General features: G+C 53.8%; 4 protein-coding genes across 12 annotated transcripts in view; 2 read left to right on the forward strand and 2 right to left on the reverse strand.

Annotated features, from left to right (window-relative positions):
- The window catches only part of TBC1D17 (TBC1 domain family member 17), a 15,136-nt gene extending 11,115 nt beyond the window's left edge, over positions 1 to 4,021 (reverse strand). For 2 of the 3 annotated variants that reach the window (XM_023507878.1, XM_003801541.3), the window contains exons 1-3: positions 3,416 to 3,605; positions 2,914 to 3,012; positions 2,085 to 2,159 (exon numbers count right to left, since the gene is read on the reverse strand). In XM_023507878.1, coding sequence (XP_023363646.1) covers positions 2,085 to 2,159; positions 2,914 to 3,012; positions 3,416 to 3,523 — 282 coding nt within the window. In that variant the 5' untranslated portion in view covers positions 3,524 to 3,605. Of the gene's footprint in view, positions 1 to 2,084; positions 2,160 to 2,913; positions 3,013 to 3,415; positions 3,606 to 3,935 lie in introns of those variants that run through there. The other variant, XM_023507877.1, reaches the window with a different exon arrangement.
- AKT1S1 (AKT1 substrate 1) lies at positions 3,855 to 11,158 on the forward strand. Of its 4 annotated transcripts, none has more exons than XM_012812587.2 (5): positions 3,855 to 3,919; positions 7,198 to 7,583; positions 8,462 to 8,539; positions 8,622 to 8,791; positions 10,108 to 11,158. In XM_012812587.2, the coding sequence occupies exons 2-5, from the start codon at positions 7,205 to 7,207 to the stop codon at positions 10,249 to 10,251; spliced, it is 771 nt and encodes a 256-aa protein (XP_012668041.1). In that variant the 5' UTR covers positions 3,855 to 3,919; positions 7,198 to 7,204; the 3' UTR covers positions 10,252 to 11,158. The 4 variants fall into 4 exon arrangements, with proteins under 4 accessions (XP_012668041.1, XP_023363650.1, XP_023363649.1 ...); XM_023507882.1 differs by lacking the exon at positions 3,855 to 3,919 and adding an exon at positions 4,049 to 4,131; XM_023507881.1 differs by lacking the exon at positions 3,855 to 3,919 and adding an exon at positions 4,175 to 5,082 and having other exon boundaries at positions 6,297 to 7,583.
- A 761-nt stretch (positions 11,159 to 11,919) lies between these two features.
- On the forward strand, positions 11,920 to 18,175 carry PNKP (polynucleotide kinase 3'-phosphatase). Of its 2 annotated transcripts, XM_003801467.3 has the most exons (17): positions 11,920 to 12,004; positions 12,239 to 12,402; positions 13,022 to 13,068; positions 13,681 to 13,980; positions 14,665 to 14,744; positions 14,832 to 14,889; positions 14,994 to 15,101; positions 15,359 to 15,430; positions 16,628 to 16,676; positions 16,759 to 16,829; positions 16,918 to 17,010; positions 17,086 to 17,182; positions 17,264 to 17,325; positions 17,488 to 17,597; positions 17,676 to 17,763; positions 17,867 to 17,928; positions 18,007 to 18,124. In XM_003801467.3, exons 2-17 carry the CDS (start codon positions 12,252 to 12,254, stop codon positions 18,122 to 18,124), a joined length of 1,566 nt encoding a protein of 521 aa, XP_003801515.1. In that variant the 5' UTR covers positions 11,920 to 12,004; positions 12,239 to 12,251. The 2 variants fall into 2 exon arrangements, with proteins under 2 accessions (XP_003801515.1, XP_023363651.1); XM_023507883.1 differs by lacking the exon at positions 11,920 to 12,004 and having other exon boundaries at positions 12,172 to 12,402; positions 18,007 to 18,175.
- A 1,119-nt stretch (positions 18,176 to 19,294) lies between these two features.
- Positions 19,295 to 24,677, reverse strand: part of PTOV1 (prostate tumor overexpressed 1) — a 10,125-nt gene continuing 4,742 nt past the window's right edge. For 2 of the 3 annotated variants that reach the window (XR_002770994.1, XR_001161782.2), the window contains exons 6-13: positions 23,033 to 23,188; positions 22,256 to 22,345; positions 22,064 to 22,137; positions 21,929 to 21,986; positions 21,296 to 21,400; positions 19,786 to 19,983; positions 19,632 to 19,702; positions 19,295 to 19,424 (exon numbers count right to left, since the gene is read on the reverse strand). Coding sequence is in view for 1 of the 3 variants with exons in the window: in XM_012812548.2 (XP_012668002.1) it covers positions 19,691 to 19,702; positions 19,786 to 19,983; positions 21,296 to 21,400; positions 21,929 to 21,986; positions 22,064 to 22,137; positions 22,256 to 22,345; positions 23,033 to 23,188 (693 nt within the window). In the remaining 2 variants the exon portion in view is untranslated. Of the gene's footprint in view, positions 19,703 to 19,785; positions 19,984 to 21,295; positions 21,401 to 21,928; positions 21,987 to 22,063; positions 22,138 to 22,255; positions 22,346 to 23,032; positions 23,189 to 24,677 lie in introns of all 3 variants that reach the window. The other variant, XM_012812548.2, reaches the window with a different exon arrangement.

The following is a 24,677-nucleotide window of genomic DNA, read 5'->3' on the forward strand; positions in this document are numbered from 1 at the left end:
GCCATCATTGTTGTTTGGTGGGCCCGGGCTGGGGATTCGAACCCGCCACCTTAGGCGTATGTGGCTGGCGCCTTAGCCGCTTGAGCCACAGGTGCCGAGCCAAGTGAATTATATCTTAATAAAGGCAAAAAGTAAGTCCTTTATAGGGTGTTCTAAAAATAACCTTAAAAGACCAGCATGGGGCCCAACACACAGTACTAGCAGTGTCAACTCTTACTAGCTCAAAGGGCTGCTAGGCAGACTTAGGAAAATGGTGCAGATGATGGCAATGCTAAGGATTTGAGTGCAGTAAAAGCTGGTGGTGCTGGTGACAATCCACAAAGGTCCACAAAGGTCCACAAAGGTCCACAAAGGACAGGGAAGGGATGAAATACATGAGACAACTATAGCAACTTAGCTGCAACTGAGTCCCTTCCCAGGCCAGAGGGCCCTCCTCTACTACAGAAGCTAGAATACATCAATGGTATTCTTATCCTTTCCACCCTCATTTTGGCAGTGGTGGCAGTTCCCCTGGCAGGTCAGTTCTGTGGCATCAAGTGTCAGTCCTGTTCTTCCAACTCTTTTTTTTTTTTCAGAAAAGGTATTGCTGGGCTTGGTGCCATAGCTCATGCCTGTAATCCTAGCACTCTGGGAGGCCAAGGCAGGTGGATTACTGAAGCTGATGAATTCAAGACCAGCCTGAGAAAGAACAAGACCCCATCTCTACTAAAAATAGAAAAACTGAGGCAACAGGGTCACTTAAGCCCAGGAATTGGAAGTTGGCTGGGCATGGTGGCTTACACCTGTAATCCCAGCACTCTGAGAGGCCAAGGCAATGATTGCCTCAGTTCACAAGTTCGAGAACAGCCAGAGCAATAGCTACTTGGGAGGTTGAGGCAAGAGAATTGCTTGAGCCCAAGAGTTGGGGTTGCTGTGAGCTAAGACACCACGGCACTCTACCGGGGGCAACAACGCAAGACTATCTCAAAAAAGAAAAAAAAAGAGTTGGTGGTTGCTATGAACTATGATGACACCATGGCACTCTACCCAGAGTGACAGCTTGAGACTCTGTCTCAAAAAAAAAAAAAAAAAAAAGAACGAAAAAGAAAAGGTTCGCTTTATCACCCAGGCTAGAGTGTGGTAACTTCATCATAGCTCACAGCAACCTCAAACTCTTAGGCTCAAATCATCTTCCTGCTGTAGCCTCCCAACTGTGGATTTTTTGTTGTTGTTTTTTTATAAAACAGGATCTCTCTCTGTCGCCCAAGCTGGAGTGCAATGGCAGAGTCTCACTGTTGCCCTCCAACTCTTGGGCTCAAGCGTTCCTCTTACCTTGGCCTCCCAAGTAGCTGGGCCTATAGACATGCACCAACATGCCTGGTTAGTTTTTTCTATTTTTAGTAGAGACAAGAACTCACTCTTGCTCAGGCTGGTCTCAAACTCCTGAGCTCAAGCAATCTACTGGCCCAGCCTCTTTTTTTCTTTTTAATGATATATGGTCTTGGTTTGTTACCAGGGCTGGAGTACATTGGTATGGTCATTGCTCATTGCAGCCTCAAGCTCCTGAGCTTAAGCAATCCTCCTGCCTCAGCCTTCTGAGTAGCTGGGACTACAGGTGTGTATCACAATGCCAGACTAATTCTTAAAATTTTTTTAGAGACAAAGTCTCCTTACATTGCCCAGGTTGGTCTTGAACTCTTGACCTCAAGCCTCCCCCCACCTCAACTCCCAAGGTGTTGGGATTATAGCTTCTGTTCTTTGGACACAGTGTCACACTACACCAGAAGAAATGCCAGACCCCTTCAACCAACTGGAATTTACAGGCTGAGATGTCCTCTTGTACCTTGGCAGGGCTCTCCCAAGGAGTAAAGGGGGTGGAGGGACAGCTGTCCCTATGACCTGAGTGTCATGGTGCTTGCTCTTTCCTTGAATGCACATCTTCAGCTCATTTCAGAGAGGCGAGGGGGGACAGAAAGAACCCGGTTTCCAAACAGGGTCACACATGCCTCCCCCCGCCTGGAATTGTACTCAGGTTCCACAAATTCCTTCCACTCCGCCCACCTAGAAAAATCTGGGTGAAGAAGGAGAAAGTGAGGGAGACCTACCTTCTTGGAGAAAAGGATTTGAGTGGAATCTCCAGCCTCCTCTATAGGAGCCCAGTGCAGAAGGACATCATTATCCTAGGTAAGACGGGAGGAGTTAGAGGTGCTCCCAAAACCCCATTGCCAAAGCTTTCCCCTTAAAGTCTTCACAAAGTTCTCCAGTCTCCACTCTCAGCCTTTCAAAGCTCTACCTCTCATTTCATTTTTTTTTTTTCAAACAGTCTCAAGCTGTTGCCCTGTGTGGAGTACTGTACCATCATAGCTCACAGCAACCTCCAACTCCTAGGCTCAAGTGAACCTGTTGCCTCAGTTTTTCTATTTTTAGTAGAGACAGGGTCTTGCTTTTGCTCAGGCTGGTCTCAAATTCGTGAGCTCCAGCTATCCACCTGCCTCAGCCTCCCAGAGTGCGGATTACAGGTGTGATCCACTGTACCTGGCCTTCATTTTCTTTTCCTTTCTTTCTTTTTTTGTTTTTTGAGACAGAGCCTCAAGCTGTCGCCCTGGGTAGAGTGCCATGGCATCACAGCTCAAAGCAACCTCCAACTCCTGGGCTTAAGCGTTTCTCTTGCCTCAGCCTCCCAAGTAGCTGGGACTACAGGAGCCTGCCACGACGCCCAGCTATTTTTAAAGACTGGGGTCTTGTTCTGGCTCAAGCTGGTCTCGAACTCGTGTGCTCAGGCAATCCACCTGCCTCAGCCTTCCTGAGCCACAGGCGCCCAGCCTCGTTTCATTTTCTAAGTTCTCATGGCTGACTGCCATAACACTCATACAGATGCCGCCTCCAGCCCGCCGGCTCGGAGCCCGCCTGAACTCTTGCTTCCTCCCAGCCCACCTTCTCCACCACGCGGATGACGCCAGCGATGAGGGAGTCCGGGTCCTGGTACTTCTTAGCGCTGGTGTGCAGGTACACGCCTCCTTTCTCAAAGACCACCTGGGGCAGGAACCGGGAGAGTAGAGGCCCAAGCGAGGACCAACACGCCCAGAATGAAGCCAATGGGAGCGAGCCCGGGGAGGAGCTATACCCCGAAGGGGCGGGGCCAGGAAGACCAGCTAAAAGAATAAGGTCCGGAGCGGTCCAGCCCAGAGGCCTGCTGGGCGTTAGGGTGAGGGTGTGCGTTCCAAAGGGGGCGGGCCCAAAGAGCTCCAGTACCCGGGGGGCGTGGCTAAGGAATTTGGTTTCCCCTTGGGCGGTGGACTGAAGGGTGACAGCGCGTTGAAAAGAGATCGGTGTTTGCGGAGGTTTTCCGGACCTCTCGGAATGCCCTTCCGGCCTCAGGGAGAAGCAGACCACTGTAAGGGAGCGGTTCAAATAGAAGAAGCGAGAGAATACTTACCCTGTAGCCGGCTACTTCCATAGCCGCCGCCGAAGGCCCCACTGCCGTGGCCTCCTCCTTTTCCGGGTCAACGTGTTTTTCACATCCGGAAAGGATACGCCCCCCCATCAAGGCTGGATAGTGGTATTACCCCTGCCAGTTCTAGAGCAGGAGTGGGTGAAACCATCTTTCAGAATGGGGTAACTGAACTTGAAGAGTTCAAATCACATGGCACAGATGCCAAAAGAAAAGCCGGGCAGGAGACTGCACAAGCGGTTTTACCACGCTCCCCACGAGGTAAACAAGTGGGAAGGTCTAAGAAGAGCTCCACCTCCTAGCTCAAGTTCTCCCTGAAACACCCACTTCCTACTCCATTTTGTATAATGGCATCGAAGCCAAAAAGTTGCCATTTTGCTCGAGGGCACGGCCACAGCAGATCGCCTGAGGCTATGTTAATGACGGGCAGTCCCATTTCTCTGTGGGGCGCAACGGCGAAGTGCTGGAAAAGAACGGATAAAGGAAAAGGTGAGAGGAACCGTACATCACAAGAGGCATTAAGGGACTCGGGATAACGGGATGAAGCCGTCAGTGCCCCCGGAAACGAAGCAGTCTCAGACTCTTAAATCCTGAGTCAGCCGTGGAGAGAATGCGGGCTGAACCGCCATCTTGAAGCTGGGCAAACCGAAGCCAGAATGCTGCCATATAAGGACCTTTGCCAGCTTTGGTGCTTAAAGGGGGTAGGTTGGAGGGAGAGCCCCATACACATTGTGGGCAGATGAAGCCAGGCTGGCTCCAGGTCGTTAACCAGCACAGAAATTTCCTCCACTTTTGTGGGAAAAATTGATTGTGGGGGAAATCAGGTCGCTCGCCTTAAGTTTCACTGTAGTCTTGAGTGAATGTGTGCGCACGACCATATTTCTTGAGGGCATGTCGAAATGATCTAGGCTTTTCCCCGCAAGCTGAAGCGTTTCTTTCAACGTTTCTCTTATGGGCACCCTGCTGTCGCCGTTGCCCACTGATCCGGATGAAGCCCTGTAGCGGCCATTTTGGTTTCGGGCGGCCGGGATAGGGGAGGCAGAATGTACAGAGTGGAGGAGGGGCAACTACAACTACGCGGACGTGACGTACGACGCCGCCATGTCTCTTGAGGGCGGCGACGGCGCCGGGCCGGCCATGCTGGCTACGGGCACGTGAGTGGAGGCGGCGTTGTGAACCGCGGTGTGGGGAGGATTTGGCAGTCCTGAGGCACCCAGGCGCTGGGAGGGCAAACAACTCATGGGAGGGATATGGCCTACTTAAATCCGAGGGCAGAGAACGCCCAGGGACCCTATGCCCAGCTCTGGAAAGAGGTGCTCGCGGGAACCATCGTGTCTGAGCCGAGACAAATCTTAGATAACCTTCCCTTCCGCTGTCGAGATCCCCTGAGATCCTTACCTTGGCCAAGGATCACGTCCACGGGGTGGGGGGGGCTGTTCGGAGGGCCACGGGGCGCCCCTCACCCTTTCAAAGGCGGGACTTCCGGTCCTGGCCTCTGGCTTGGGCGGGATTTCCTGTTTTCTTCCTAGAGAAGCGGGTCTTTCCTGGACCCCCGGGCGAGGTGGGGAGGTATCCGAACGGCAGAGCAAGGCCCCCGATGTTCACCCCACCCGTGTCCACGGTGTGCATGATCGTGTTCCTCACATCTTCGGGTGAGGGGCACTTGAATTTTGACAAGGGGAGGGTTCAGTAGCATTCCTCTTTACTTGGGGGACTTTTCCTCACGTCTTCCTGGAGTTACTTTCCTTTCTCTATCTCCTCTCCTCTTAACTTTCTTTCCTTCTCTCCTCATTCTAGGAGGCCAGTCATCTTACTGTTCCTCCTCTGGGGGCAGGTCTCAGCTCTTTCTCAACTTCTCCCCAGTGGCAAACTCCTCCACTGGGGCTGGGTTCTTTCTCCATCTGACAGCTTCTTGGAGGGGACATGACTTCCTCCATAAGCTGAAGGGGTACTGGCTACTGTCTGCTGGGTAAGAGACTCCAGAGAGGCCAAGGCCTGGGCAGAAAGGTGTAAGTGACCCTGCCCCTTTTGCCCATGCCTCCCCTCAGATGTGGGGGAGCCTCCACAATCCACTCTCCCCAATTTCACTCTCTTCAACCTTGTGGCTACTCCAAGATGTAGTACAGAAGAAAGTTTAATCTTGAGTCTGCTCCCCTTATTCTCCATGTGTCATTAGGGAATAGGAGTCCAAAGACATGAAAGCCCCAGGCCCAGCACTGCCAGACAATGTGACCTTGGACTAGGCATTTCCATGTTCTGAGCCTCGCTTTCCTCCTTCATAAGATGACAACATGAGGAGTGTGTTTGAGACACTGGACACCTAGCTCTGAGTTTCAACCCCACTTCTGCCCTTTCTATCTGTGTGTTCTCTGGCCATTGTCTTAGGCTCTCTTAACCTCACTTTCCTCTTCTGGGTTAGATCATAAATCTTTTCTCATGAAGCTGGCAGAATGTCAGTTGGGATTTTATCAGAGTCCAAGTCCCAGCCCTTCCTCTTTCCAGCTGTGTGACCTTGGTCAAGATGCTGAATCTCCCTGGACCTGAATTTACAACTATAAAGTGGGGGGCATAACAGTCCCACCTTGTTGGTTGGGTGCAAGGGTGGGAAAGAAGGTTGATCACACCCTTGGGTTCCTGCCTGCCCGAGGTGAAGTACCGAGTGTGGGATCACTCAGCAAACACTGGCTTCTGTGATTAGGAGTTGCACAGGGCTGGAAAATTGAATCCGGATTCCCTACTCCCATTCATGACAACCTTGGTGGGCTAGACAAGTCTGCTTAAACCTCTCCAGTGAACATGCTTACCACCTCCCCAAGGAGCCTCTTCTGCTACCCAGTAGCTCTGGCTCAACCACTGTGGTTAACAGGGGGAAGAAATGGTGAGGCACACAGAGGGCTGGTGAGTCGTCCAAGGTCACACAACAGGTTTGAGACAGTCGGGGCAGGAACCCAGCCTCCTCACCCCTTGCTCTTCTTGCCTGGTAAGGAGATATAATCATCTGGACTGGGATTGGGAATCCCTGACCTTAGGGAGATCTCTGTCTGATAGAAGAAGCAGGCAGAGGTACAATTGTCACAAGCTCAGGTGACATGAGGTATGAAGGAGGGATCCCAGGAAATTTTGGGAGCTTGTGAAGGCATGCGACTTATCCTGGGAATTAGGGAAGACCTAGACAGGAACTGTCAGAACAGGGTCTCTTAGGAAGCACAGAAACTTTGCAGGTGGATTTCCACATACAGGGATCGCCTTGTCCAAAGGCCTTGGACCTCAGAGGCTCTGGAAGGCCAAGGAAGCATATATATCCTGTGAGGTCAGGGTTAGGCTGAGGGCCTGGGACCCTGTCCTGGGGATTCAAATGCCAAGGTCAGCTCCAGGTATGGAGGGACTCTTGGGCTTGTATGAGACAGAATAGGGGGAAGCCAGGACAGAGGCTGGCAGAAATATGATGCAAGCCCCATGTGTAACTTTAAATTTTCTAGAAGCTAAGTTAAGAAGGTAAAAAAACAGTTGCAACTTATTTTAATCATGTATTTTGTTTGGCCAGTCTAAAACATTTAAATATTGTACTTTTCTGTGCTCAATCTTCTGAATCCACGTGGGTCTTACACTCATGGCTCCTCTCTGCCAGAGGAGTGGGTTTGGAAGGACACTGAGCATGGCTGGGACAGGGTACATGGGGGCAGATGCAAGTGGCATCCAGGGGCTGGGTAAGAATTGTGTAGTGAGCCAAGAAGCTTCAGCCCCCTCTGTCCTGCTCTGGCCCACAGGGTGTGGATGGCGTCAGGGCGCCCTGAGGAGCTGTGGGAGGCTGTGGTGGGGGCCGCTGAGCGCTTCCGGGCCCGGACTGGGACGGAACTGGTGCTGCTAACTGCTGCCCCACCACCGCCACCCCGCCCAGGCCCTTGTGCCTATGCGGCCCATGGCCGGGGGGCGCTGGCAGAGGCTGCCCGCCGCTGCCTCCATGACATCGCACTGGCCCACAGGGCTGCTACTGCAGCCCGGCCCCCCGCACCTCCACCAGCACCACAGCCACCCAGCCCTGCACCTAGCCCACCCCGGCCTGCCCTGGCCACGGAAGATGATGGGGAAGATGAGGATGAGCCAACAGAGACTGAGACCTCCGGGGAGCGGCTGGGCGGGAGTGATAACGGAGGTGAGCGGGCAGAGGGAGGCTTTCTGTGGGGCAGGACTTGCTTATCTCAGAGCCCTGATGTTCCTTGGAAGCTGCGTTCTTATGACCGGCTTGCCCTTGACTCACTATGTGACCTTCATCCAGCCATTTTCCCTCTTTGAGCTTTATTGGTTTCCTTACTCTACCGTCCCAGGACCAGCTCTGTGCTGAGAGTATTGCACAGTGAGACAAAGCAGATACATGCCTTTTGCTTGAGAGGCTCCAAGTCTGGCCAATGAATTAGAGTCCTGACACAAGGCAATGGCCTGTGAAGGCCACGAGAGGCAGGGTTACATCCTTAGCAAGAGATTGGGATGCTTCCCAGAGGCTAGAGTATAACACTAGGGCTTTGAGGAGTGAATAGGAGTTTTCAGGCAGCTCAGCAAATAGGAGTAACTCATTGGTTATTACCAATGGCTGACTCCAGTGTTGGGAGAAAACCTGCATAGGGTAAAGGGAGATGCTGAAGCCAGGCATCTTGGGTTTAGATCCTGGTGATGCCACTTAGCTATGAGGCCTTAGGCAAGTGACTTGATCTCTCTGGGCCTCCGGGTCTCCATTGTCAAATGGGGATCATAATCCCATATTTCTCTCAGCCTGTATTTGAGTCGCATCATTCCAAACAAATCTTAGAGAGATTTCACATTAATGGAGCCAGTTATTTGCACCTGAGAGTATAACAGTGACAGAACCTGGATTCGTTTGTGCAGGTGATAGGTAGATAACTAGAGAAAGGGTATCTGAGCCAGAAGGTATAGTAATTACAAAATCTGCAGGGAGTTGGTGGCGGTAACTGGAGTTGAGGACACATGGAATATGGCAGAGAGCCTACAAGCCAGGGCCTTTAATGCCATCCACAGGGCTTTTCGTGATGGATGAGGATGCCACCCTCCAGGACCTGCCCCCTTTCTGTGAGTCGGATCCTGAGAGCACAGATGGTGAGTGTCCCAGGCTGTCCCCATGCCTGGGGGGCTGGCACTAGGGCAGGAACAGAGGCTGAAGGACTACCCTCTCTTCCAGATGGCAGCCTGAGTGAGGAGACCCCTGCTGCCCCCCCAACCTACTCAGTGACCCCAGCCTCAGCCCTGCCCACACAGCAGTATGCCAAGTCTCTGCCTGTGTCCGTTCCTGTCTGGGCCTTTAAGGAGAAGAGGACAGAGGCACGGTCATCAGATGAGGAGAATGGGCAGGTGAGGGACAAATGGGGCATTAGGGGTTGGGGAGAGAGGGAATATGGCTGGAAGGGCTCAGAGACACCTCCTTCATGAAGCCCTTACCCGTTTACCTGACTGAGTCTTCTCCTCAGCTCAAGAGGTGGGTTCTTGGGCCACAGCCCTCCACTTCTCACTTTTGCAGCCTCAGTGTGTCCTAGTGCCCTGTGGAGAAGCCTCTTCCCCATTCCAGGAGCAGCTCCATTTTAGGACACCTGCCCTGGGCAAGGCACAGGTATTTTGGCATTTCCTCCAGATGAAGAAACTGAGGCTACGGGGGTTCACATCAGCCCCCTATGCCTATCTTACACATTCCTGGTATCTTCCAGAATTTTCCCCACCCACTTGTCTTCTGTCCTCATTCATGACACTGGGCTGGCCTGCCTTAGTGGGTCCTCCTTATTTATTACTGAAACTCTAAACCAAAGCACTCAGAGGACATGTTACTTTCATGAGTCTGGGCCTATAAGGAACAACTGGAACTGGAACCAGCTTCTTTTTGGGAAGGAGCTGTGGGCTTGAGAGAGGAGGCCTGGGTCACTTTAGTGCCTCTCTCTGGCCTCAGTATTTTCATTTGCAAACCAGAGATCACAAAGGTGACCCCCTCCCTTCCTCGGGCTGTAGGGGGGCCAGAGAGGCAGTGACAGCTGGAGACAGAGAACAGGGCCTGCTGGCAGGTCCATCAGCCATGGCTGTCCTTGTGTGCAGCTCAAAAAAACACATTAAGTGTATGTTCAATTCTTGTTCTCTTGTCCAGCTCAGGTCTCAGTGCTGCCAGTGGCGTCTCCCATTCTACTTAGGTCTGCAGCGAAGGCACCATGGGTGCTGGGGCTGTAGGACCCCTCCCCATTGGGGGCCCATATGTGTGGGGGATCCTTTCTGTATAGCAGTGGCCACGTGTTATTTCATTCTTGAACAGTAACTGTTGATTATCTCCCCTCAGCCCTCACAGGGACCCTATTATCAGCCCCATTTTTCAGAGCTGGAGACTGAGGCCTAGGGAGGTGAAAACTCTTGTTTTCTCAGTCAGAACAGAGATCTGATTGGAACATGACTGAATCCCCAGCCAATATTCTCAGACATGAGACTGGATGGGTGTACAGCCTTAATGGTCAGTGGACAAAGAGCACTTCCACCGTGTGGAAGTCTAAGCCAAGAAGGGGAGCAGGAGAGGCTTCTTGGAGGAGGTGTGTCTGAGGTAGAAGGGCTGCATGGGGCAGGACAAGGTGAAGGCCATTGCTGGCAGTGGGATTAGAGGTGCCAGCACTGACCCTTCGACTTCGCTGTCCCTGCAGCCCTCTTCGCCGGACCTGGACCGGATCGCGGCGAGCATGCGCGCGCTGGTGCTGCGGGAGGCCGAGGACACCCAGGTCTTCGGGGACCTGCCTCGGCCAAGGCTCAACACCAGTGACTTCCAGAAACTGAAGCGGAAGTACTGAAGCCCAGAGAGGGAGCCTCCGGTCCTGAGTCCTCCCGGCACCACACTACACCCCCGCCACGTCCCCGGGGACCATCAGTCAGGATCCTACGTGGGGCCGGCCTCCCCACGCCTCCTCGGGCCCTCGGATTGAGCAGTTCCTGCCGATCTTTGGCACCGAGGAGCGGGATGTATTCGGCCTCCCGATTGGTTCTGTCGCTTTCTCTACCCAGCGACGGATTCTATTAGGGATTGACTCGCTACTCGCCAGCCCCGGAGCTATCTGAGCCGTAAATGGGTCAAATCCGGTTTCTGCCTAGCGACAAGGGCTTTGCTTGCATGGCATTGGCTCTCTCGCTGGTAGAGCACAGCCAAGGCCTAGGATTGGGTAGTGGCGCCTTCACTGCACCGTAGTGACTGGCCAGCTCCTTCATTTGATTGGCTCGAATCCTACAAAGGGCTTGACCGATTTCCCAAGAGTCTCCATCAGCCCTTCCTGAGTTTTCCCACCTGATTGGCCCCAGTCTCCTGGGGGCGTGGCCAAGCCCCACCTTGTGCCCAGAATTGGCCTTCAGCTTTCAATTTAAGTTCTTTACACTACTAGGGCTGGGGTCTTATACTTGCCCAAGCCCTGCCAACTTGTACCCTTGGCCTCCTCAGGGAGGGCCTACTCTTGTCCCTGTGTCTCACACACCCCTCATCCGTTCCATCCCTACAACAACCTGCCAATTGAAGCCTGTACCTGCACCCAAGACTGTACCAGCTCCCGCTCCTCTCCCCCAAACCCCACAGGTGCCTTAAAGGGCCCTCGTCCACCCGAGGTGGGGGGCTGGGGCCTTACTCTCCGGCCCTGGGTGTGGGGGAGAGAGTGGGAGTAGGGGATCCGGAGTTGGGAGGGACGCTCTGAAGTAAAAGAGTTTTACCTCTGACGAATTGAGTGTGAAGTGTGTTACTCAACAGATATTTCATGAAGTTGAATGAGCAGCAGCTGGTTCTAAGAGCAAAGCTAGGACTTGTAATGACTGTCCCAATTTTACGGATAAGAAAATGGAGATTCATAGATTAGGGGAGAGCATTTCAGTCCTGTGTGACCATGGAATCCAAATCTTCAGGGGCATGAGTGTTGGAGCCGGCATAGTCCTTAAGAAATCATTCTCTGGAGCCCACGTATTATCTCGGCAAAGCCAGGAACCTCCAGAAGGGAATTTCCTACCATAACATGGTTGGAGGTTAGAAGGTAGAACATGTGGTCTTAAGTGAGAATCTCCATCTCCCATGAGACCCAGGAGACGAGTGCTAACAATAGACAAACAGGCCTTGCTACTACTCAAACACGTATAAACTGTATTAATTCCTCTAATCGTAGTAATACCACGACGTGGAAACGATTATCTCTGCAGGTGAGAAAACTGCAGCATTGAGGTTAAAGCAAAAGAACAATCTAGGAGTATGGGTGCTGTCAGGGGCAAGAAAGAGCTTAGAGGCCAAAGTGGAAAGAGGAAAATCTGCAAAAGGAGCATCCACTCCTACTGCTTGAGCATCACATTGCAGCAAGAGATGAATGCCAGAGTGGCAAAAGTACCCTAAGGTACCTAGGTCTGGGAAGGGACGGCGCTTCTGTAATGGGAGGAGCCAAGGCCCCGCCCGCCTCCGTGGGACGTGTCATTTCCGTCCGCCGAGAAACCGCCAACCACCAGCGGAGGGGCAGACGGTAAAGCTTCAGTTAGCAACCGCTTTGGTCAGAAGTGTCGCCTGAACCCGAGAGGCGGGCACAGGTGAGTGTGGGGGAGAAACGGGGGTAATCGGAAGGCTCTCTGTCTCTGCGTTAGGGAAGTAGGGAGTCCAACACGCCGATGGATGGCACCGGCGTCGTTGCCTAGGAAAAGGCGGGATTTCCGGAGTCCTGAGATGATGGAGGGATTTCCTGGTGGAAGTGGGAGGAGGCTGGACTTCCTGCAGCACCCTAGGCGACTTAACCTCGAAACCCGTTTACCTGCTTTCCCTCCTAGGCCGGCTCCCAGGATGGCCGAGGTGGAAGTCCAGGGCCGCCTATGGCTGGAGAGCCCCCTTGGAGGGGCGCCCCCAATCTTCCTACCCTCAGACGGGCAAGCCTTGGTTCTAGGCCGGGGACCTTTGACCCAGGTTACGGACAGGAAGTGCTCCAGAAACCAAGGTGGGCGGGACCTGCTTCAGGAGCGGGAACACTGGCAGTGGCAAAGGTGGACAGTTAATTCAGTGAAGGACATGGTTGGCTACTAGGTGAGATTGTGTAGTGCAGCCAGTCCCGAAGTTGGAAGATGCCCTGTGGGGAGCGCAGAAAGAGAAAGGTTGTGCTTGACTTAGAACTAGGCGGACGCCATGGGGGAGAGGGGATGAAGCCAATTCTGGAAGAATGGTCACTAGGCAGAGAAGGATGCTCATAAACCCTTGTGAAGGCCTGGAACAGGCCACGACCCTTGCCAAAGAAACATCTTATAGAGGAAAGTTAATTTGTCTAGGAAGGAATGGACTGTAACAGGCAAAGCCTAGGAACCTCTAGCCACAGTTTTTGTCAAGGAGGAAGTCACTTCACTAGAGAAAAGTATCCACCCTGCCCCTAGACAAGTACCAGAGTCAGGCAATCCCAGGGCTTCTCTCTGACTATTGCATGTCAGGTAGCCAATCCCATTTAGAAATAAACCAATTCTATTCCTTCAATGGATGCTGTAACCTGAATCTGGCTACACTCCCCAGTGATGAGGGAACCAATCATGAAAGTATGTAAATCCTGACTCTACCCCCTCAACCCTCAGTGGAGCTGGTCGCAGATCTTGAAAACCGGACAGTGGCAGTGAAACAGGTACCTCTGCAAGGGGCAGCAAGGCCTGGGGGTGGGGTTCAGGGAGAAATCACAAGCTAGCAAGTGAACAGGCCCATTAGAAAAATCTGATTGAGGGCAGCACCTGTGGCTCAGTGGGTAGGGCACCAGTTGCGAGGGTGGTGGGTTCAAACCCAGCCCGGGCCAGCTAAAGCCACAATGACAACTGCAACAAAAAAATAGCCATGTGTTGTGGCAGGCATCTGTAGTCCCAGCTACTTGGGAGGCTAAGGCAAGAGAATCACTTAAGCCCAAGAGTTTGAGGTTGCTGTGAGCTGTGATGCCACGGTACTCTACCCACAGTGACAATAAGACTGTCTCAAAAGAAAAATCTGATTGTCGAGGAGCAAAGGAAGAGAATGAAGAAATATTGCCCCTTTCAATGAAGTGTCCCTTCATTTCCTTTCAAATTAGACAACACTGGAAACCTGTATAATCTTTCCAAAGCCTTGATTGGTAGTGTATAGTGAAGAGGTAGGGCTTAAGGTTCTGATTAGTTCATGCAGAAAGGCAAGTGCTTTCTCAGGGTACTTGATTGGAGGAGCTGTCTTTTGGTCACGGAGCTGGTCACAGCACCTCCCTCTTTCTCTGCAGCTGGGAGTTAACCCTTCAACTGTGGGGATCCAGGAGTTGAAGCCAGGGTTGGAGGGTTCTCTAAGGGTGGGGGACACACTGTATTTGGTCAATGGCCTCCACCCACTGACCCTGCGCTTTGAAGAGACTGGCACACCAGGATCCCAGCCAGATGCTCCACCCGGCACCCCTCCAGTGGCCCTGAATGAAGAGGAGGATGCTGAGCAGCAGAAAAAGCGTATTCGGAAGTCATCCTCCGACTGGGAGAACTTTGGAAAGTTGTTAGTGTTCACAGCTTCTGGGGTGAAGCCCCAGGGCAAGGTGAGGGCCAAGCTGAGGTCTAAGAGAGCAGCCACATACTTGGGACTGAATCCTAAGTTTGCTCTGTGCCCCTGTCTCTACTACTTTTAACCTTTACTTACTGTTCTGAGAAATGAGCCTGATGACAAACTCAAGGGTCATTGTAAGCAGTAGGGAAAGTGGTATGTTTCAGCTCCTGTCTGACCCACAGAACCACCCAGTAATCAGCAATGATCATGACCACTTCAGCAGGAATTACAAGTATCATTTTAGGGCCAGAGAGACTAGAGTTCCAATCCTGTGACCACTACTTTCTCTGAGTCCCAATTCTCTTACCTCTACGATGATGATTTCATGAAAAGCATGGGGCACCCAAACAAAGATTTGCTCCTGTTTTTATTTTCATGGTTATTAACCCTCTGTGGTGGAGGAGGGCAGGAGAAGAGGGTGGCTAAGATATTAACCCCCATTTTAAAGACTGAAACACTGAGGTGGGGCATAGGAGTAACAGGAGCCAGTGAAGATCTTGGGCTGTGCACTTAGAGAGAGGTCACACAGATGCATAGTGCATGTTGCTCAGCTTCCCCATCTCTAAGAGGGGGGTAACAATAGACCCTGCCTTATAAGATTGGTATGAGTCAGCTTATGAGTGAGGAGGGTTAGAGGGTGAGGATGCTGCTGTTCCTCTTTTCTTGACAACACTAGGTAGCTGGCTTTGATCTGGATGGGACGCTCATCACCACACGTTCTGGGAAGGTCTTTCCTACTGGCCCCAGTGATTGGAGGTGATACGAGGCAAGAGAATGGTGTGAGTGAGGCCTGGAGTCCACCTCCCGGCTCTAGGTCACCCTTCCACTTCCTACCCACCCTAGGATCTTGTACCTAGAGATTCCACGGAAGCTCCAAGAACTGGAAGCAGAGGGCTACAAGGTATGTGCATATAACATCTGTTCATGTGGGTGTGGTGGCCAGACTGCAAAACAGACCGGGGTCCTGGTGAGGAGGGTACCTGGTAACACCAATCTGCTTCCCAGCTGGTGATCTTCACCAACCAAATGGGCATTGGGCGTGGAAAGCTGCCAGCAGAGGAGTTCAAGGCTAAGGTGGAGGCTGTGGTGGAGAAGTTGGGGGTCCCCTTCCAGGTACAGCTGTAAAGGAGGCTGAGGGGCTATATGGGAGACCCAGAGAGAAGGTATGAGACCCCAATTGAACAAGTGGGGAAGACAGAGACCCTAGGGTGAGTGGGGTGGAGGCCTCAGGTGGGATTGTGGTGATAGAAACCCAGCAAAAGCTGCCAATTCTGGGGCACTGGCAGCTTTCTTGGATTGGTGAGAGTCAGAATAGCATCCAGTGGGTGCTCTGGGGGAGCTGAAGATGGTGTGACCCTCCTCATTCACAGGTGCTGGTGGCCACACATGCAGGCTTGTATCGGAAGCCAGTGACAGGCATGTGGGACCATCTGCAAGAGCGGGTAAGCTGGGCTGCCACCAACCCCCGCCACCCTCTTATTCCCTGTTCTGGTCACCGTTTGAGCCTCTGATCCTGGTTTGTTGTTGTTGTTGTTTTTCTTTCTTTAGCGATTCTCTTGCCCTCTGCCTCCCAAGTAGCTGAGATTACAGGCGCCTGCCGCAATGCCCGGTTTTTTTTGTTTTGTTTTGTTTTTTGTAGAGAAGAGGTCTCACTCTGGCTCACTCTGTCTCATGCTGGTCTTATGCTGGTCTTGAACTCAGCTGAGCTCAGACGATGCACCCCCTTGGCCTCCCACAGCACTGGGACAACAGGTGTGAGGCACCATGCCCTGCCTGATCCTAGCTTTTTTCTGTCTCCTTATCTTTACTCCCTTGGTCCCTGCCTTCTGTTTTTACCTGTCATATCCTATTTGTTGGTTTATGAGGACAATACTCTTGAACTCTGAAAATCAGAGTGGTCTAGAGAGAAATTGTTCATTCATTCATTCACTACACTTTTGTGTGTGCATTTGTTCTGAAGTTCAGCCCATTCTTGAGTTGAAGACAGTGAATGAGTCAGACATGGCTACCCCAACAGAGGAGCAACTAGAAGTGCATAGACTGTGTGTAAAATAGCAGGGATTTGTGAAGCAAGGTGTTGGTTTAGCTACAGTGCTCAAGGATGGTCTGAGAAGGTGACATTTGAGTAAAGATGTAAAGGAGGTGAGGGAGCCATGTGGATGCCTGGGCAAGTCCAGACAAGAGTGTCAGCCTGAGTGCAAAGGCCCTGAGGTAGGCCTGGGCCTTGCATGGTTTACTGACATGGGCTAGCCCAGGTGACTGGCCCTGAGTAAGCAAAAAGAGAAAGAAGGGCCCTGTGAGCTGCAGTGAAGACTTACTTTTATCCTGAGTGAGGTGAGGCAAGAGCCAAGGAAGGGCTCCAGAAGAGGGGATAGGGCGGACATAAGTGGCAAATGGCGCCCCCTGGCGGCTTTGTGGGGAACAGATAACTGACTAGTCCAAGTGAGAGGCAGTGGTGGTGAGATCCTGGTGGAGGTGGTGACAAGGACTGGTGAGAAGGGGTCGGAAGATGGGGACATGTAAGGTCAAGAGATGAGGTCTAATGCAGGGCATAGACCAAGCAGAGCAGCCCCAAAGAGCCCCATAACACTCGGGATAGGCAGTGTGGGAAGTGGGTCATCTCTGCTTGTCTTTCCTAGGCAAATGAGGGTGTGCCCATCTCCATTGAGGACAGTGTCTTTGTGGGAGGTAAGGTGAGAGTGCTATGGCTTGGCTGGGACTGCCTGTTCAAGTTTGCTGGTGGAGAGAGAGGGTGTCCTGTGCGTTTCAGATGCAGCTGGACGTCCAGCCAACTGGGCCCCTGGGCGGAAGAAGAAAGACTTCTCCTGTGCAGACCGCCTGGTGAGGCCCCACCCATCCCCACATTTTCCCTCTGCCCCACCCCCTCAGGAGTCTGACCCTGCACTCTGACCTGTGCCCTCACCCCCAGTTTGCCCTCAACCTTGGCCTGCCTTTCGCCACACCTGAAGAGTTCTTTCTTAAGTGGCCGGTGGCCAGCTTCCAGCTTCCTGCCTTCGACCCGGTGAGGCCTGGCGCACTGGGGGAGGGCTGTGGGCCTGGGGCAAGGGTCTAACGCATCTTGTCTGGTCCTTTCCAGAGGACTGTGTCCATCTCTGGGCCTCTCTGCCTCCCTGAATCCAGCTCCCTCCTGAGATCCAACCCAGAGGTGGTGGTTGCCGTGGGATTTCCTGGGGGTGAGATGCCCTAGCCCCTTTCTCTGGATGTCCAAACCCCCCAACTGGTCCTAAGCCACCCACTGACACTGTCCCCCACAGCCGGGAAGTCTACCTTCCTCACGGAGCATCTTGTGTCAGCCGGATACGTCTATGTGAACAGGGTATGACCCATCTGCACAGTTCCCACCACACAATCCCAGTCTCTCTGGGGCTCGCTCCCTTTGTCACCACCTTGCTGTATCTCCTGTTTCTCTGCCCCAGTTCAGGGGCTTCTGTCCTACTGGGTCTCCCCATTTATGACCTGCTCTCCCTACATTCCCCAGGACACACTGGGCTCATGGCAGCGCTGTGTGACCACATGTGAGACAGCTCTAAAGCAAGGGAAACGGGTTGTGATTGATAACACGAACCCAGATGCCACCAGCCGGGCCAGGTAACAAGGCCCTGTGGAAGGCCCTTGGTAGGGTGAGCCAGGGCCTGCAAATGCCTAGTACCTTCTTGGCTCCGATAGGTATATCCAGTGTGCCAGAGACGCCGGTGTCCCCTGCCGCTGTTTCCTCTTCACTGCCACCCTTGAGCACGCTCGACACAACAACCGGGTGAGCCACCCTACTCCTCACCAAGAGTCCACTTCCCCTCAGCTGCCCTGGCCCCTCCTGACTTCTGGGCCTGCTGTCTTGCCCTCTCTGGTACCCCCTATAGTTCCGAGAGATGACTGGCTCCTCACATGCACCTGTGTCGGACATGGTCATGTTCAGCTACAGGTACCTCACGGGGCAGGCATGGGGTGGGTGCCAGGGGTGGTAGACCAGGACTCCTGTCACTGTCCCATTTGCCACCAGGAAGCAGTTCGTGGCCCCAACACAGGCTGAAGGCTTCTTGGAGATCCTGGAGATCCCCTTCCGGCTGCAGCTAGAGCCACCACTAGAGCGGCTATACCGCCAGTTCTCTGAGGGCTGAGCTCTGAGCCCTGTTTGGCCCTGCCCCACAATAAATGCTATTTTTCCTTAAGGTTGGCCAGCATTTTGCTGGAAGGAGGGTGGTGAGGGTCCCCGCTGGAGGTCCCCTGCCACAGGCCTGCTCCAGGCAGCTATTTGTTTCTTATACACAGACTTTAGGGACATTTCCAGGAAACAGAAAAGTAAGTGCCAGATGGCTGGTACTACCCATCTGTCCCTCTGGGTCAGGATCCAGCTTGGTTTGGAGGGAGACCCACATACAATCCAGGAACTTGCCTTGGCCCTGCTCAGGGGATTAAGGCTTTGCTGGGACCTTGTTGTGGGCATGGCAAATCCAGAGGGCAGGGCCCTGGGTGGACCTCTCCATAGCCACCCTGTGGGCCCAGGTGACCTACCCAGAGTTTGGTTCAAAGACATGGGAACAAAACCCAGGGTTCATATTCTGACTGACACTGGACTTTACCCTAGCGAGTATGGGTCTGGAACTGTTGCTAGGGGATTGAGGACAGCCAACAGCCAGATCCAGTCCTGAGACCTGAAGAGTACCTGGGCCAGCCAGACTTGCAGCTTGAGCCACCGCAACAGGCAGATGTCCCTGGGCACCTTTTTGCTTACAGCCAAATGAGTCCTGTTGGATCCAAAGGGAAACCAGAAGCACAGCCTTGGAGGCACTGACAACAGCCACACAGGGAGGACATAGCCTCATGCTTGCAGCAGTATCTACAGAGGATGTGGTGAGGCCCTTGAGGACCACCCCACATACCACAGGCCCACCTAGTCAAAGCTGGGGAATCCACCTACAACAGCTCCATGTTGAGCTGTTTGGCCTTCCAGCTCAAGTGACAGTATCTCAAAAGCCTGGCTGCACACTAGCAGCCCTGGCCACTGCTAGAAGCACATTAAGATGTGCTGGGTGGTGCCTATGGCTCAAAGGAGTAGGGCGCCAGCACCATATGCTGGAGATGGCGCGTTCAAACCCAGCCCCGGCCAAAAACTGCAAAAGAAAAAGACATATGTGTGCCTACATGCCACATAGATCAGGGGATCCTTTTGGTACCAGACCTGAGCATTATAGCCATGGGGTGAGGAGTGATGAGTGGGTGGACAAGGCTCAGCCTTCCATGCAGGGCTGGAGGCTGCCTGACACCTGGGCAGTGAGCAGAAGCAGTAGGCAGATTTTTAAAAGCTTTTATTGGGGAAACATACAGGGGTGGGGAATGTCCTTGGAGACGTCAGGACACTGTCTTCTGTGTTGCTGGGCAATTGCAGTCCCCAGGGGCCCCAGCTCAGAAGCATCTCACCTGAGAGCAGGGGACACAGTGGGAGGACATGGCCAGGGCTCCAAGCACAGCCCCCTGTGCCCTGGGAGTCCTCTGCCTGGGGGTAGGTCTGAAACTTCCCAGGAGGCCACTGCTCTGGTCTTCCCAAGGTCAGGGTCACCATACTTCTTCCTGAAAGCCCCAGCATGTCCAAGGATCCATCCTGCACACCACACGGTCACCACTCACCAGTCTCTGCGGGGGCCTCATCTGTGACTCCTGGAGGGGCCCAGCCTTGGGGGTGGCCACTACCCCCCCATCTATGGGGAGGAAACAAGAAGAGTCAGTGGGGGGGGCTGGAGGGGGGGACAGGCAGCCCTGGGGGGCCCAGAGCCCTCCTCACCCCCCGCTGCTGCTGCTCCTGCTCCAGGTTCCGCTGTAGGACCTGCTGCTGGTTGGCAATGACGCGCCGGATGCCGTTGACAAAGTTGCTCTGGTCATGGGGGATGAGGCCGATGAAGATCTTCTTCTCCGAGGAGTATAGGAGCATGAGCACGCGGATCTCACATGAAGCCTTATAGGAAAAGTGCACACAGCCAGCCTAGAGGGCACAGGGTGCCTTATTAGGGGACACACCACTGCACAAGCCAGTGTCCCTCAGACAGCACTGGCACCATGGAGTGCACTGAGCTAGGTGTACCCTAACTGCTTTGTCTCCACAACCCCCAGGGGTGGGCACTGCCATTACTCCCATCTGGGGGATAAGGAGATACTAGCAAGAGCCACAGGTGGGCTTAGGGCCAATGGGCTCTGCACAGAGTAGCCCTGGAATCCACATGGAACAAACTCCAGGGGAACTGCAGCATCCACTGACAACACGGTGCCACAGGCTGACATACAGGCATGCAGCAGACTGGGCATGGTGCTGGCCCCAGTAAGCACAACACCCCAACCTCTTTCCGAATGACTAGGGGAAAGGTTGTGCAGCCAACCTCCCACCAGTCTCCCCATGACCACCACAGATCTCGGCCAGGAGCTGTGTGATGACACCATGTCCATCCCTGATGGGTCTCACTGAATCCTACACAAAATTGTCGCCACTGTACAGAGGGGGGAAATTGAGGCCAAGAACTCAAGGGATTTACAAGGTCTCAGCCCTGTGCACTGCCTGGGGGACCCCAAAATAATGTATACCCAAAAGGAGCTGAGAGGTCCTGGGCAGGTGAGGTTGTGCCTATGGCACCCTCACCGCAGCTACCAGAGCCAACAGCAGCTGGAAGAGCACATGGCCCCAACTCAGGAGCCTAACAGAGCCCGGTGGAGGCTAGCTCTGCACCCAGGGCTACACAAGGCCTTTATAAGTTTTCCCAGGAGAACTCACATAAATTACCATAAAATTCTGTAACATGCAGCCAGGCCCTGGTGCACAGCTGTACAGATATTACTGCTCAAGAGTGGCTTAGAGGGAAATGTCATAATTTCAAGAAAAATAATCACCCTAATACGGAAAGGGCCAGAGCTAAGCCAACCAAAGTGCAACTCTCCACATCTTACAGACGGGAAAACTAAGGCCCAGAAAGAAGAAAGGACTCAGCCAAGAACAACCGAACAAGGTCATCACTAGGTACCCTGAGACCTTGAACTGGAGTCAGATAGCCCTCCAGCCTCCCTGCCCAGCAAAACACAGAGGGCACTCAGTGCCATCAACCCCTCATGGCCCTGAGTAAACCCAGATATGGCAGAGGAGGGGAAGGCCTTGTGGGTGCATTCCTCTCTGTGTGGCAAGGTCAGGACAGGTCTAAGCACTAGGAAGCCCGTGTTCCCTAGGCTGCAATCACCTCCCCAGCCAATCCAGGAAGCAGCTCCATCACAGAGCCATCTGCCCAGAGTGACCCACCCGAGGCCACACTCACAAAGCCATTGTCCATGATCCGGCATAGGCTCTTCAGCGTCTCCAGGTCCTTGGTGAAGTGGAACTGCACCAGGCGGGAATTCCGGAACAGTGGTACCAGGGTGGTCTGCAAGGGAGAGTCTGGCCCTCAGCTCTCCCCAGGGCTTCCTGCCTCACCCCTGCCCCCCACCCCAGGACCAAACCAAGGCACCCTGTCAGCGCTACACTACAGTGCATGGGATGCGTCCCGTCTACATGGGAACCCAGGAGCCCTGACCCTCCACCCTAATCTTTAGCCAGCCCCAGCCCCTAGCAGATTCAAATGCCTCTGCTTTGCTTGTACCTGACAGCAACAGCTTCAGTCCAAACCCCTCCATTTCCCCAACACTAACAATCTCTGGTTACCCCTGCCCTACTTCACTCAGCCTTAACACAGTGATTGGCTAGGCTCCTAGAAGTCCTCAGGTGAGGCCTGAGGACTCACCACCTTCACTGGACAGGTGTGGCTGGGTGGCTGCCCTCCATCTGGCCCCCACTCTCCACCTTGGCCTGCTCTGCTGCTCCTCCTCCAGCGGCCAACTCCCTGGGAAGTACCCTTCCCACTCCTGCCCCACACCTGGAAAGCTTTTGTCCCACATCTTCCCCCCTCACTCACCAGCAGCTGCTGTGGGATGAGCTGCATGTACAGCTTCCTCGGCCACTGCTCAGTCCTCCTGTAGAGCATGAGGGGGCAAGGGTCAGGTGGCCTGTCTCACAGAGACAGTGCTTCTGCCCTCAGCCCAGCACTCACAGAATCTCCCCTTGGTTCACGTAGACGTGAGATGGCAGCCATCTTTTGGACCGACTGTTGGGCTCAGGCCTGGGCTTTTAGAGGGGGAGGAAAAAAAAGACCTCAGAGAGGGCACCTGGACTCCAGCGTCCCCTCACAGCCCAGACAGCAAGGATACAGCAGACCCAGATCCCCCAACCACCCGGCACTCACCTCCTGCCACTCCATGACACCACTCCATGCCAGGAACTTGTTGTTGACGATCTGGACTGGGCCTGCATTGACACCACCAGGTCCCACTGCCTGTGGGAGGGGGAAGGTGGGGTGGGGGAGAGGGGCCAGACTCCTGGGAAATCTCAGTGGTGTCCTGAGACCTCCTGTCTCTTCTTCCCACCCTGTGACCCCAGCCCTGCCCATTATCCTGCCTTAGTCCCCACTCTGGCCTCAGAGACCCCCCAGAGCTGGCCTTGCCCCTCACCTGCTCACAGCCTTCCATGGCTCCCAATACCTGAGACAAAACCCAGCCCCTCACCTGGTGCACAAAGCCCAGAGTCTATATATCTGGGAACTAGGCAGCCCTGTGTTACACAAGCTCAAACACTTCTGAGAAAAGGGGGCATGATCAATAAACAATGTGTGACCAGGACACTCAGTCAACCTCCAGAGTCGTCTAACCTCACACCAGCCTTCTCCTTGATGAGCAGCTCCTCACTTCTCCTGCTCCAAGGGGCTTCCCACCACTGGAACACACCCTCTGTCATCCCTCCTGCTAAAGCCTCTTCAAAGCCTGAGGCCACTTTTCCCACCAAGTCCTGACAGGAATGAGCCACAGACTCCTCCCGACTCCCCTGTTCCTGCCATCACATCAAGTTATGCCTGCAGCCAATCTGGTTGCATATAACTTAGCTACCCAGCTGGGGGGCCCGAGACTGGCCTGGGCCTGACACCTCACTGGCTCCAGTGGGGGCAGGCAGAGCTTAGCTGGCACACCTGCTTGCGGGTGGTGATGACCTGCCGGATGGCATTGACGAAGCCACTCTGGTCGTAGGGGATGAGACCCATGAAGATCTTCTTCTTGGATGAGTACAGCAGCATGAGCACACGTACCTCGCAGGGGGAGATGTGGGGGAAGAGCATGCAGCCCGCCTGCAGGGGAGGCCAGTGGATCAGGGACCCTGTGGGTACCACCAGGGGCCACGGACACTTGCCCTCCATGCTAACCTTCGACTGCCCCATCTGGCAAGTTGTCAGAAAACAGAAGCCCTCAAAATCAAGGCTGTGGTCACCCACAGGGGCTTGCAGACAAAACAAAAGCATGTACCATTCATCTCAGCATCTTCTTTTTTTTTTTTTTTTTTTGAGACAGAGCCTCAAGCTGTCCCCCTGGGTAGAGTGCCGTGGCTTCACAGCTCACAGCAACCTCCAACTCCTGGGCTCAAGCGAGTCTCCTGCCTCTGCCTCCCAAGTAGCTGGGACTACAGAAGCCCGCAACAACGCCCGGCTATTTTTTGGTTGCAGCCATCATTGTTGTTTGGCGGGTCCGGGCTGGGGATTCGAACCCGCCACCTTAGGTGTACGTGGCTGGCGCCTTAGCCGGTTGAGCTATAGGCGCCGAGCCCTCACATCTTCTTCTACCCTGCAGTGACTGGTAGGCCAAGAGTGGCACCAGGGACACACATTTGGGGTATTGAGGATCCCAAGAGGCTCCATCTGCCACCCGCCCTGCTGAGCCATGCCCATGTGCTGCCTGCACCCGCCTGATAAGCAGCAACCTGGCCTGAGGATTAAGAACACAGACATCACCTCAACTGCTAGGTGCAAACCCCACTCTGCTACTGTTCACTGGGTGGCCAAAGGCAGGCCACTTCCTGTTCCAAACTCCAGTTTCCTCATTTGTAAATGGTGTAAAACAGCACACACAGCAAGTGCTATGTCAATCAGGTGAGGTGAGGTGCTGGTGCCTCTTTGATGTGACATAGATGCATGAGCCTGAAAAGCATGTGCACATCCTAGAACACTTATGCTCACCCCCACTGGCCACCTCCCTGAACACGCTCCCCTCTGCACTGCCAGCCCAGCCTCTCTGACCCCAGGTCCAGCCCAGGGACCACCTGTTCAGGGACCCATCCCTGCCCCCTCGCCCCAGGGCCACATAGACAGGGGCCCAGCAGGCCCTCAGCAAATAGAGTTAAGTGCAGGGTCACCCATGAGTCAATAGACCTCACACTAGTCACAGCTCAGTCTGGCCAGGTGCTGCAAGAACAAGAGCTGCCTGGACCTCAGCAGCACACATGGCGCCCTGGAGACTGTGGCCAGGGGTAGGGGTAGGCAGATTGTCCCAAAGGGGAACAGGAACTGGGGATGACCCCAGAGTCAATTCCACAGGGCATCCTGGGCAGACAGCTAGTTCCCACCCTATTCTCACCACCACCTTTTGCAACCCGGCCCCTCTCATGAACTGCCTTTACCCTGCGTCCAGCTCCTGTTTACTGAGCACTGTGCACCAAACACACCACTCCGGCTCAGCACCTATGGCTCAAGCGGCTAAGATGCCAGCCACATACACCTAAGGTGGCTGGTTCGAATCCAGCCTGGACCCGCCAAACAACAATAATGGCTGCAACCAAAAAAAAAA

The sequence above is a fragment of the Otolemur garnettii genome, unplaced genomic scaffold (assembly GCF_000181295.1).
Source record: "Otolemur garnettii isolate 467f Iridium unplaced genomic scaffold, OtoGar3 scaffold00211, whole genome shotgun sequence".
In the NCBI taxonomy this organism is placed as follows: domain Eukaryota; kingdom Metazoa; phylum Chordata; class Mammalia; order Primates; family Galagidae; genus Otolemur; species Otolemur garnettii.

Bases quoted from the DNA above. Each gene is read 5' to 3' on its own strand.
- AKT1S1 (XM_012812587.2), top strand. From the start codon at position 7,205: ATGGCGTCAGGGCGCCCTGAGGAGCTGTGGGAGGCTGTGGTGGGGGCC. The intron at 7,584-8,461 runs GTGAGCGGGCAG...TGCCATCCACAG, and splicing joins GGGCGGGAGTGATAACGGAG to GGCTTTTCGTGATGGATGAG. The intron at 8,792-10,107 runs GTGAGGGACAAA...CTGTCCCTGCAG, and splicing joins CAGATGAGGAGAATGGGCAG to CCCTCTTCGCCGGACCTGGA.
- PNKP (XM_003801467.3), top strand. From the start codon at position 12,252: ATGGCCGAGGTGGAAGTCCAGGGCCGCCTATGGCTGGAGAGCCCCCTT. The intron at 14,745-14,831 runs GTGATACGAGGC...TACCCACCCTAG, and splicing joins ACTGGCCCCAGTGATTGGAG to GATCTTGTACCTAGAGATTC. The intron at 17,326-17,487 runs GTATGACCCATC...TACATTCCCCAG, and splicing joins GATACGTCTATGTGAACAGG to GACACACTGGGCTCATGGCA.